The following is a 13,166-nucleotide window of genomic DNA, read 5'->3' on the forward strand; positions in this document are numbered from 1 at the left end:
ATAAAGAAATTAAGTAGTACCAAGGTTGGCATGTTTGATTATGAAAAATTAGATTTTCTGGTACAAAGATAAAAGCAACACAATGGAAACAGTATTTGCAGTTTTTTTATGATAGTAAGATTTTTCATGTAATCGGGGATGTATCCATAAGGTTAGATGTAGTGGACAGCCAAAGGATAGTTTATACCATAGAAAATAACAATAATATTTGACCTAAAGGGCTTCATTTATAATATTAATACAGTAGTAGCAGTACTCTCTTCCTAGGGTATCTGGGGAAAAATGTGCAGTGCCAGACGGGGAAAAGCAGCTCTTTGAACCAACTTCACATGTGTATTGTTTGCAAAGCCCTTTTTATCATCCTTCTAATTGATTCTCACTCTAGCCCAGGGCAGTTTTTAAGTTTTCTCAGTGGAGACTTTTAGGGTTCACTTCTTCCACAGTCACAACTTAGTCTTTGTCACCACCTTAACTGATCCACCTGTAAAATCAATCTAGAAAATTCAAGAGCTCACCATGCTGGCCTCAGGTTTCTCTTCCAAACTCACATGTTCTTTTTTGCTACTGCAGCCATTCTTTCATCTCTAGTCTAGAAAATACTCCCTTATTTTCTCCTGAGTGGTCTTTCCTTTTTACTTTTACCCTTGTTTTTTCCTGTAACATATTTTTTCTTTTCATAATATTGTGACAATATGTAGTATCTACCTCTGCCTCACTCTGCCTTCAACAAAGATCTACTTCTATTTTGTTTCCATTGCTGCTATAACTTATAACCTAAGTGTGAAGGACAAAGGAATTGAATGGTCATTGCCCCCAAGTAGATACCTGAATGATTAGGTACATGAATAGAAACACGAGAAGATGCTTAATAACATTAGCCGTTGTGTTAGGCAGCTTTTTGTTGCTCTGACAAACTACCTGAGAAAGTCAACTTAAAGGAGGAAAGATTTATTTTGGCTTCTGGTTTCAGTCATGACTGGCTCCATGCTTAGGGTCCTGAGGCAAGCAAAACATCATGGCAGCAGGAGCGTATGGTAGAAACCATTCTTCTCACGGTAGCTGGGAAGCTGTGGCAGCGGGAGGGGCAGGAGACAAGAAACAATCCCCAAGCATATGGCCTCAAGGACTTACTCCCTTCAACTAGGTCCTGAATCTACATTTTCTATCACCTCCCAGTTGTCCATTCATCTATGAAGTCCTCAGTGGATTAATCAGTTGATGAGATCAGAGTCCTTATGACCCACTAACTTCCCCAAAACCGCATCTCTGAACATTGCCTCACTGGGGAACCAAGCCATCAACACCTGAGCTTTTGGTGGACAACTCATATCCAAACCATAACAGCCATCAAAGAAAAAAAAATACAGATCAAAACCACCAATCCACTAGAATGGCTAGCTGTAACAGAAAAATACAGTTGAAAGTTTAACAAAAACATGGAGAAATCGGAGCACCTATATGTTGCAATGCATTGCTGCTGGAAATGTAGAAGGTGCAGCTGCTGTGGTATACAGTCTGGCCATTCCTTAAAATATTAAACACAGAATTACCATGTATAGCAGTATCACTCCTTGGTGTCTACCCAGAAGAATTAAAAATACACGTTCACACAAAGACCTCTACATGAAAATGTTGATAGAATTATTCATAATAGCCTACAAGGAAAAATAGCACACAAAGTGTGGATGCAGGACCTAGTTGAAGGAAGTGAATCCTTGAGGCCATATCCTTGATGAATGAAAATGTTGATAGAATTATTCATAATAGCCTACAAGGAAAAATAGCACACAAAGTGTGGATGCAGGACCTAGTTGAAGGAAGTGAATCCTTGAGGCCATATCCTTGATGAATGAATCGACAAAACAAGGTATATCTATAGAATGGAATATTATTCAGCCATAAAAAGGAATGAAGAACTGATATTTATTATAGCATGAGGAACCTTGCAAGTGTTACGCTAAATAAATTAATACAGCTACAAAAAGCTCATCTTGTATGAGTCCACTCATATGAAATGTCCAGAAGAAGCAAGTTTATATGGGGGAAAAAAGTTGATTAATAGTTGTGTAGGGTTGAAGGAGAAGAGATGTAAGAGAATGTGACTGTTAATAAATAATTTCTTTTGGAGTGATGAAAATACTCTAAAATTAGATTTTAGTGAAAAACTCAATAAAATATACTTAAAACATTGAATTGCACAGTTTATAAAGGAAAACTTTATGGGATGTTAATTATACCTCAATCAAGTTGTTAAATTAAAGAGAAAATGAACTCTTGCCCTTGTCTCATGGCACATACTGTTTCTCAGTATGATTACTAGAAAAGTTGATTTTGAGAATACCCCTGATTATGTAGTATGAACAATGAACTTGTTTTGGAGGTGTTCTTCCAGTTAACTTGGCTAAATAGAAAAAAAGTCTTTTTTCTCTTGTAGCTCTTGTAAAATGTTTTCAAAGATGTTTTATTCATTTTTTTGCCTCCGCTTAGTATAAGAAACACAATTTATAGTTAGTGATTTCTGGATTTTATTTTGGCAATGATTTCTCCCTTGATGGTACAAGGAAGAGACTGGGTTTGCAACTAAACAGAAAAATCATTTTTCTCCCATGCTTTTTCAGTTCTTGCCTTTGTCTTGTTCTGTTAGTATATCTTTGGCTCGTGTGTGTGTGTGTGTGTGTGTGTGTGTGTGTGTGTGTGTGTGTATGGGTGGGGTCTTCCTTTTAATCTCTTTCAGTGGTACTGACAGTTGGTTCAAAACTGTGAAGTATGAATTCTCATTTGAGGAAAATACATGTAAAACTGTGTACGATTTCAGGAGGCTCACAGATTAGGAATCTCAGCGGCACTTGCTTTGGTGACCTCATCTACATCCAGGTGTAAATTACCATTTATATGCTGAGCAATCAAATTCTCTATCCCTGTCCAGGTTTCTCTGCTAGGATACTATAGCTAACTGTCTGGGTCTATTTGAATGTCCTACAAATACTTCGTATCTTCTTATCCTTTCTAAACCGCCCCCACCCTTTTTTTATAATAGAATGGATTCCAAACCAGAACACCCTGCCACCTGGTCTGAATTGATACTAAGCATGATCCTTAATTTTTCCATGTCCTCTACATGTATCAGTCATCAAATTTTGTTTGTTTGTTTGTTTTCAGTCTTTTGAAATTTGTTCCTTCTTGTTACTATTCCCACCAATGGTTGAAGGCCTCATTTCTTGGTGGAAATCCTGTAGCTTCCTGACTAGTCTCCTTATGTTCTGTCTTGTTCATTCTCCATATTGCAGCTGATAAACTCCCAACAGCTTCTCAGCATCTTTAACATGGACTCTAAACTTGTCAGCACCATTAATAGCACTTAGAAGGCTCTAGCAGACTGCACTCCAGCTCTCCTGTCCAGCCACCATGTCTCCATCACAGTACATGTCGCCCATGTCTTGTTTTCTCAGCTGAACCCTGTTTTCTCTCACTTTATGCCCTGGTGGGCTCATTCCGTCCCTACTTATCCCCTTTCCTCCATACCTGGCGAACTCTTATCCTTCTTTACATCTTGGCTTTAGATATTTCTTTCGTGAGCATCTAGTCTCCATTCACGAGACCCATCTGAGGGTCTGTCCACATGGTTTACAGCTGTCTCCTTAAACTTCTGGACTGTGAATGCTTGGAAGCAAGATGCTTGCTGGCATGGTTCTATTTATCATTCTATCTGTAGTGCTTACTTAATCCTATATCTGGCAGAGTGGGTGTTTAATAAATTTCTGTTGAATAAAAGAGAATGCTTTTCTCTACCTAAAATATCTAATTACCAACTTTCTCTTGACCTCAGCTTCACTTGAGAAAATTTTGTACAATTACCATCTGTTTATTAATTCAGTAAATGATTATGGAGCATCTTCATTGTACCAGGCATTATTTTAGGCACTAAAGATGTAGTGATTCGTAGTCAAATATCCCTGCCCTTCTGAAGCTGAGATATATATAAATAATACATATATATATATGTATATATACATATATATATATATATAGAGAGAGAGATACATGTATACATATATTTTGGTGGAGACATAATAAACAGATAATAAGTAAAATACGCAGTGTGTAAATGAAAGTGCTGAGGAGAAATGAATGAAACAGGGAAGATGGAGAAGGCGCATCAGAGTAGAGGGTTGGCCTTTTAGACAGAGTTGCCAGTCTTCAATGAGGAGGTCAGTTTTGGAGGAAGACTTCAAAGAAGTAAGGGACTAGCCTTGTTGCTCTCTAGAAAAGGAAAATTCCAGGCAGATGGTACAAAGGCCCCAAGGTATGTGCCAAAGAGTTTGAGGACTAGAAAGGGGACTAGGGGAGACCAGTGGGAGTTAAGGTCAGAGAGACAATGTTCTCTGAGTGCGGCTTCTCAGTCTGATCCCTGGGGGTCCTCTGCTATTTGAACTTGTTTTCAGCTGTTGATGCTCTGAACTACCAGAAGGAACTATGAAATTCTCCCTTCTTAGCAGTTATCTGTAAATCAAGGGCCAGAGAAGGGCTAGCAAAGGAGGCTGTGGTGCCAGTTAGCTTCACTTGATTCTTTGGGGATTGGTAAGGTTCATTCTTAGTATTTGTGGTACTTCCCCCCCCCCCAGGAGACTTCTGCTTTTTCTTCAGGATGGGGGACACAGTGATAACATCCCTGTCATCAGCCTAAATAGATGAAGCTTTCCAGTTACCACAATCCTCCTCTCTTTCTGTTCTCTGGTCAGCTTTAGTTCATTTTCTATTGCTATAACAGAATACCAGAGCCCAGGTCAATTATAAGCCATAGAATTTATTTGACTCACAATTCTGGAGGATGGGAAGTCCCAAGATCAAGGGGCTACCTCTGATAAGGGTCTTCTTGCTGCATCATAACATGATAGAAGGCATCTCATAATGAGTGAGAAAGAGAGAGAGAAAATGAATAAACATGCCTGAGTGTGCACAAGAGGGCCAAACTTCCAGTTTTCCTCAGGAGCCCACTCCTATAATTACTAATCACTCTACAGATAATGGTATTAATCCATTCATGAAGGAGGTACCTCTTAAAGGTCTCACCTCTTAATACCATCGCAGCAACAAGTAAATTTCAATGTACATGTTTGAGGGGACAAACATTCAGAGTATAGCTTCATACAGGCTGGGGGTGTTGCGAACATTGTACAACCCCCTCTGCCACTGTCTAGGGTTGATGTATTGGTTGGCTTTTTGTTTTGTTTTGAGGCTAGGGACGGACTTAAGGTCTCCTGTATGTTAGGCAAGCAGTCTACCACTGAGCTACACCCTCAACCCCTGCAGTTACTATTTTGAAGACAAATTGCTGCTCTCAACTTGTTTCTTAGCTTTGTTCCAGAAAGTTGGGGCCAACAGGATTTAAGTTAATTATGTGTTGCGGTTAGTTGGGTTTTACTGACTTTGTTGTGCTGGCCCTGGAGCTCTCTCCTGTTATAACACAGCTCTCCATGGGCATTTGAGTCCCACCCCAGAGGAGATGACTGGACTTGCCTTGCTGGCATTTCCCACCCCCAGGAAATAAGAGGCCTCCTCTGTGCAGAATCCACCGTGGGTGGAGTGTAGCCTCTTGGGGCTCTCTGTAACCTCTAGTTAGTAATAGCAGAAGCCTCTGCTAGACTGCGGGTGCTTTTCCTTTCATGTGATTCACAACAGCAGCATACTCTGTAGAAAGGGGCTATAAATTGTAAATTGATATGAGGTAATAATTGGAAAAATGATCAGACTCCATTTTTATTCCCCTTCGGGGAAGACACGCATCAGGAATCACTAAAGCAGAAGACGACGGAGGGCTTTTCATCCAGCTCTCTAGCTTCCGTGCTGCAGTGCTTCCGTCCTGATTAGAGAGGAGAGCAGCCAAATTCGGCAGGAGGCGGCCAGCAGACCCAGTATCTGCTTGCCACCTCTTGCTCCAAAAAGCCTTGCCGCAGAGAGTTACCATGGCAGCAGGAGGCAGTTTAATGGCAAAGGCTCATCTCTGGAGCAGTGCTGCTGCACCCCAGCCATTCCCACTCTGGCCTTCAACCCAAGGGGCTGGGTTTACCAGGGCATCACTGTGCCAGGGCCATGTGAGTACATGTCGCCCAAGGGGGTAGAGCTGTAAGATCCTCCAGAGTCTGAGGGTGGCGACCTCTTCTCTTTCTGCTTCTCCTTGGTGCATAGCTCTTTGATGCCTCATCCTATAGTCGACCTTATCAAATCATTTGCAGTTCCTTAAATATGCTCTTTCATGCTTCTCTGCTTTTAGGCATGCAGTTTCCTTTGCCTGGAGTTCTCCCTTCCCCATCTGTCTGGAAAATTCCCACTCAGTTTCAAAATGTAGCTAAGATACTGCCTCCTCCTTCTTAATGCTTCCTCTAACCCCTTACTGTCCAGGCAGAGCTATACAGTTTCCACTGCCATCTCCACCTTGCCATGAATCGCATGGTTTCGAAATGATTGTTATATTTTTGTCTCTTCCTCTCTAGACTATAAGTTACTTGCATTCAAAAACTGTTTTATGAACCTTTTATCAAAAGGCCTTACTGCAGGAGTAAATACTTAGTAATGTTGATTGAATGAATGGGATGTTTTCCTTTCACGTCATCTGGTTTAATCCTTATCACGGGTGTCATCCTACCTGGAGCAGAGCCCTGCATCTTATCCAGGTGGTACTGTCTGCTCAGACATCCTAGAAGAGTAAGCTGATTTAATCAGCCCCAGATCACTCTCCATTGCATGTATTCTCACTTTCTAGTTTGAATTGGAAAGAGTAATACTTGGGAATCAGTCTCCCCAGCAGTCAAGCTAATGTGGCCTCGTGTTGGTTGCCTGACTAATCAGTTCCCCCATTTGTTGGATTAGGATGTTGTAAGGACAGAGCCTAAGATGCTTTGTGACTCAGAGTGAATTCTTGGTCAGTCTTCTGTACCTTCTCCTCTCTTCAGCGACGAAATTAAAAGCAAAATCCAGCTTTAAACTAGCTTTGAGCCCTCTCTGGCATCATGTCATTCATTCAGTTTTACCTTCTTGCTGTGCACACAGGTGCCTTTCAGAAGTCCCCTCTTTGTGTGGCTCTTGAGCCTATTTCTGAGCTTTTGTGCCCCTCCTTTTGCCTCATTGTTTTGTTTTATCTCGTGTGCATCTGTCCTCTTGTTCATTATGTAGACATAATGTTTTATTTAGATATTTCTTCTTTTCCTGCCTTTTGGACATAATTTGTTCTTGTATTTCAAAATCACCAATTTAAAGTGAATTTATTTTCTATCTCCCTCAAATAATACTAGAAGCCACCTCCACCTTAATGTGTATTTACATGCCCTACTTGCTACCCTCTGTATGTTCGCTTTGCACTTTCGTCTGAGTATTTTTTTTTTCTACTTCCCTCTAACTTTTCAGTTCAAAGCTTGCTTAGGGTGTTTTGCAATTCCCTTTGCAAATGCGTTCTGTGTATCGTGTTATCATCTGTGTGCGTGTTGTGCGTGCCAATGTCCGCAGGTATCTAGGCTGTTTAGTTTCTGGCGTATTTTTCTCTAATATTGCTTCCCATCTTGCTTTCATTTCCACTTTTGGTATTTTGTTTTATTGCAGTTCCTCTAAAGGATGTGAAACTTAACAAAGCTATTGTTTTTAAAAGGTCTAGTAAAAGAACCACTAAGAACAGCAATGAAAAACTTGCTTTTAACTTATATTTATGAATTATCTCTGACATTGGTTTGCTAATATTGGAGGGATGCAGCAGAGAGGCCAAAGTGTGTCATCAGCATTGCCTGAGAAGCTTTTGCAAAATTCATGTGCCCATCCTTGTCCCCACCATTTGCCTGGTGGGACTGAAACTGGGCTGGGTTTTGATAAATCTTTCTAGAAGGTTTTGTGGCTTTTTTACCTGTTTTTTTCTTTACCCTCTCAGTTGAAAATCACTGATTCATAGTTTTAGTTACACTCAGCAGTCCCTCCTTATCTTCAGGGAATACATTCTAAGATGTTAGGCAGACTTCCTGAAACCATGGATAGTACCGAACCCTATATGTATATGATATTCTTTCATAAAATTTAATTTATAAATTAGGCATGGATAGAGATTAAAATATTGACTACTAATAATAGAACAGTTGTAACAATATACTATAGTAAAAGTTATTTAAAACTTATGAATTCTTTGTAGAATTCTCCATTTAATGTGGAAATATGAATGTGGCTCCTTGGGTTAAGCACCCCTTGGTTTAATTTCCAGGACCAAAAAGAAAAAAGGTGCAGTGTTAGTTTTACATTATTATATAGTCATTATGGAATTCCCCTCATCCTCCTTTCTTATTTCCTTGTGCTGGACCTGTTCTGGAGGCCTACTTAGTTCTCATTAAGGTTAGTAACCTAGCAGTCATAAACACTTCTGTGCAGATTTTTCTTTCAAACGAAGACTAAATATTAGTATTGTAGTCCTGTTTTATGTTCCTATCAGAAATTATTGAATGTAGTGCCTTGCTATCAAATGTAAAATTTGTGAAAGGCAAGTAGTTTTCTTAATAATGATGGGAATCACAGAGCATATGCTATATGTTAGGTATTTTATATATATTGTCGATAACATTCAGCAAACTCTGAAATAGGTCATGTACAGTTTTACAGAAAAGGAAACTGAGGCTTAGAAGGATAGATATGTTTCCCAAAGTCAGGAAATTATTAAATGAGAAAACCAAAAGTCAGGCATGGTGGTGAGCTCCTTAGGAGGCCGAGGCAAGAGAATCACAAGTAAAAGGCTAGCAAGATCCCATCTCAAGAGAGAGAACCCAAAGCAAGTTCAGGTTGGTCTAACTAAAGCATGGTTTGAGGCTGCTGCTCAGTCACTAGTGTAAATCCAGGAAATGTGTCTTAGGGTGGAACATAAATACAGTGGGAGCACTTTTGGCAGTGGAGGAGGCAGAAGCCCACAGGACACTGAGTGTTTCTGTTCTCAGGAGGCTGTCAGTGAGAGCCTCAGCCCAGCTGCAAGGCCTTGGCAGCCTCTGTCCTTTTCCTTTTCCCTAAGCCTGTTTTTCTACAGTCGTGTGATTTCTCCAGACACTTCTCAGGGCATTGCTCATCACTTAGAACTTTGTACTCCTCTCCCCCACCTTGTATCCATCTCAACTCCCACCTCCCAAGACACACCACAGTATTGTGAGGATAAAATCATTGACACACGTGAAGAGTTCAGTGTAGCACATGGTACACTGTACCATGTAAGTACACAGTACATTTGGCTACCATTACTGTTATTGTTAATGGTATTAATAGTGGTGTTGGTGTTAGCAATGGTCATTGATTCAAAGGTTTAGGACTCCCTACACAAGGACCTGGGTATTTCCTGTCCAAAATCTGGTTTTGTGCAGTTCATAGTACCCACACCCAGGCACGGACATGCTCAATTGGGTGCAAAGGATAGTTGGAAGGAGAATTAGTAAGAGAATGCTTTTTTCTACCCTAAGGTTGCCAGAAACATTTCTCTCTATGTCCTTACTGCCTCCTGTCATTAGCATGGAAACTGTCCATGAATCCCACTTCTAAACCACATTCCTTTTCTGGCTTTTTTGCATTTTTTTTTTTAGAGTTGTTAGGATTTATGTATTTTTTTTTCAATTTATATATGACAGCAGAATGCATTACAATTCTTATTACACATATAGAGCACAATTTTTCATATCTCTGGTTGTATACACAGTATATTTACACCAATTCATTTCTTTATACATGTACTTTGCATAATAATGATCATCACATTCCACCATTATTAATAACCCCATGCCCCCTCCATTCCCCTCCAATCCCTCAATCCCTCTGCCCTATCTAGAGTTCGTCTATTCCTCCCATGCTTTCCCTTTCTACCCTCCTATGATTCAGCCTCCTTATATCAAAGAAAATATTCGGCATTTGGTTTTTGGGGATTGGCTAACTTCACTTAGCATTATCTTTTCTAACTTCATCCATTTATCCGCAAATGCCATGATTTTATTGCTAAGTAATATTGCATTGTGTATATATGCCACATTTTTTAATCCATTCATCTATTGAAGGGCATCTAGGTTGGTTCCACAGTTTAGCTATTGTGAATCGTGCTGCTATAAACATTGATGTGGCTGTGTCCCTATAGTATGCTGTTTTTCAGTCCTTTGAGTATAGACTGAGGAGAGGGATAGTTGGGTCAAATGGTGGTTCCATTCCCAATTTTCTAAGAAATCTCCATACTGCTTTCCATATTGGCTGCACCAATTTGCAGTCCCACCAGCAGTGTAGGACATCCCCACATCCTCACCATTCTGACTGGAGTGAGATGAAATCTTAGAGTGGTTTTGATTTGCATTTCTCTAATTGCTAGTGATGATGAACATTTTTTCATGTATTTGTTGATTGATTGATTGTACATCATCTTCTGAGAAGTATCTCTTCAGGTCCTTGGCCCATTTATTGATTAGGTTATTTGGGTTTTTTTTGGTGCTTAGCTTTTTGAGTTTTTTATATACCCTAGTGATTAGTGCTGTATCTGATGTGTGAGGGGTAATATTTGCTCCCAAGATGTAGGCTTTCTATTCACCTCACAGATTGTTTCTTTTGCTAAGAAGAAGCTTTTTAGTTTGAGTTCATCCATTTATTGATTCTTGATTTTAATTCTTGTGTCACAGGAGTCTTATTAAGGAAATTGGGGTCTAATTCCACATGATGGAGATTAGGGCCTACTTTTTCTTCTATTAGATGCAGGGTCTCTGGTTTTATTTTGAGTTGAGTTTTGTGCATGGTGAGAGATAGGGGTTTAATCTCATTTTGTTGCATATGGATTTCCAGTTTTCCCAGCACCATTTGTTGAAGAGGCTATTTTTTCTCCAATGCATGTTCTTGGCATCTTTGTCTAATATAAGATAATTGTAGTTTTGTGGATTAGCCTCTGTGTCCTCTATTCTGTACCACTGGGAATCAACTTAACGAAAGAGGTGAAACATCTGTATAATGAAAATTACAGAACCCTAAAGAAAGAAATCAAAGAAAACCGTAGAAGATGGAAAGATCTTCCTTGCTCTTGGATAGGCAGAATTAATATTATCAAAATGACCATACTACCAAAGCACTATACAGATTTAATGCAATTCCAATCCAAATTCCAATGACATTCCTTATAGAAATAGAAAAAACAATCATGAAATTCATCTGGAAAAATAAGAAACCCAGAATAGCTAAAGCAATCCTTAGCAGGTAGAGTGAAGCAGGTGACATCACTGTACCAGACTTTAAACTATACTGCAAAGCAATAGTAACAAAAACAGCATGATATTGGCACCAAAACAGACTGGTAGACCAATGGTACAGAATTGAGGACACAGACTAACCCACAAAACTACACTTATCTTATATTAGACAAAGGTGCCAAGAATATGCATTGGAGAAAAGTTGGTCTCTGCATTCTTTTTATCTATGTAGAACATTAATACATTAATGGTTTTGGAGTCGCTAAGAGGGTGACTGTTTTTGTTTTTGTTTTGGTTGTTTGGTTTAGTGCTTTATACTATAGTTTCTACCGGCCCTTCTTGCTGGGTTCCGGATCCCCTGGCTGCACTGAAGTGTGCAGTGTGCAAAGGCTTCTCTGGTGGCCCGCTACTTTTTCTACTTAACTGTTTTTTTTTCCCCCTGGTGTTCTTTTATGGCCTCTATCCTAGCACAGACATTGGCTTTATTCTTTTTGCTTCTCAGTTTTTTCACCTTATTCTTCACTTAATCATGGCCAGAAAGCTGAGAAGTGATTGCCTAATTCATACATTCGGTTACATTTCCAGTTGCAGATTTGAGTTACATTGTGGTAAAGACTATGACAGATGACGCAATTTTATAAAACTTTCCAAGGACTCAGTAGAATTGAGCCCGGGGATGGAGGTTCTTTACTGAAGCCTTCCTTCTGACACTCCCTCCCTCCATCCTTGGTGTCACCCTTTGCTTCTCTCAGCTGAGAGTGTTCTGGCCTCACTTTCAATTTGGGCAAGAGATAACATCTGTAATCTTTGTCATGTCTTCTGCTTTATCACATTAAAATTATCTGTTGTCCTGTGACTTTTAATTAATCTTCCCTTTTTAAAAAATACAAATGTCCAAGATCCAGGGAGAATTATTTAGGATTGAGGGATTATTTTGTCTATCTGTAATGGACCTTTTAAATAAATAGTATTTATTGCCATTATCTCAATTCAAAAGTAATTTGCATTCTTTGTAGAAAATGAGAATTCTGAAAAGTGAAAGAAAGGAAATCAAAATCACTTTATTCTAACACCTAGAGATGACTGAGATGTTAGTGTATCTTTCTTGTTTCCATTCAACTTTATATAATCATTTCAGTACATATTAATTTATATACACATATTCATACTTATATATTTATTATTTTAAATATTTTTTAGGTGTAGATGGACACAATACCTTTATTTTACTTGTTTTTTTTTTTTTATTTTTATGTGGTGCCAAGGATAGAACCCAGTGCCTCACACATGCTAGGCAAGCACTCTACCACTGAGCCACAACCCCAGCCCCTATATATATTCATTTTGATAATTAAAATTAACTGAATTAATTAAGGAGCATTTATAGCTTGCATAAAAACTATAATTCATGTCATTTTGCTGTATTGGGATATTCTAGTAAATTTTTTAGTACAAGTTTGACAAAATGAGACCACTAAATAGATAATTTCTCATGATAAAACCTATATGCACACATCACAAAAATGTTACTGTTAGAAAAATACATTCTGAAAACTTTGTCCTTCAGTTACCCCATTCCCACTTTATATGTGTAAGTGGTTATTTTCTAAAAATTACTGATGATTAGATTAGTGAAATGTTTATTGTGAAAGAGTATGTTCTTTGCTTTTAGGCTTAATCAAATACACAGTGAAATAGAATGTGTTTTGTGAAGTAATATCTCAGTTTTTTTCTCCATACTTTAGGTATGTGTTCTTTTTGGATCCATGCAATCTGGACTTGATAAACCGGAAGATTAAGTCTGTAGCACTGTGTGTAGCAGCATGTCCAAGACAAGAATTGAAAACCTTGAGTGATGTCCAGAAGTTTGCAGAGACGAATGGTGAGATTTTAGGCCATCTACATCTACACTCCAATCCTTTATCTCACTGTTAAATATTATGTCTTTAC

At 38.9% G+C, this 13,166-nt stretch overlaps 1 protein-coding gene across 4 annotated transcripts in view; it reads left to right on the top strand.

Moving 5' to 3' along the window:
• Slc44a1 (solute carrier family 44 member 1) overlaps positions 1-13,166 on the top strand; it is a 184,141-nt gene that overhangs the window by 71,768 nt on the left and 99,207 nt on the right. For all 4 annotated transcript variants that reach the window (XM_078047905.1, XM_040286123.2, XM_013360504.4 and 1 more), the window contains exon 4: positions 12,962-13,098. In XM_078047905.1, the coding sequence (XP_077904031.1) occupies positions 12,962-13,098 (137 nt within the window). The remainder of the gene's footprint in view (positions 1-12,961; positions 13,099-13,166) is intronic.

This window comes from Ictidomys tridecemlineatus, chromosome 4 (genome assembly GCF_052094955.1).
Source record: "Ictidomys tridecemlineatus isolate mIctTri1 chromosome 4, mIctTri1.hap1, whole genome shotgun sequence".
In the NCBI taxonomy this organism is placed as follows: domain Eukaryota; kingdom Metazoa; phylum Chordata; class Mammalia; order Rodentia; family Sciuridae; genus Ictidomys; species Ictidomys tridecemlineatus.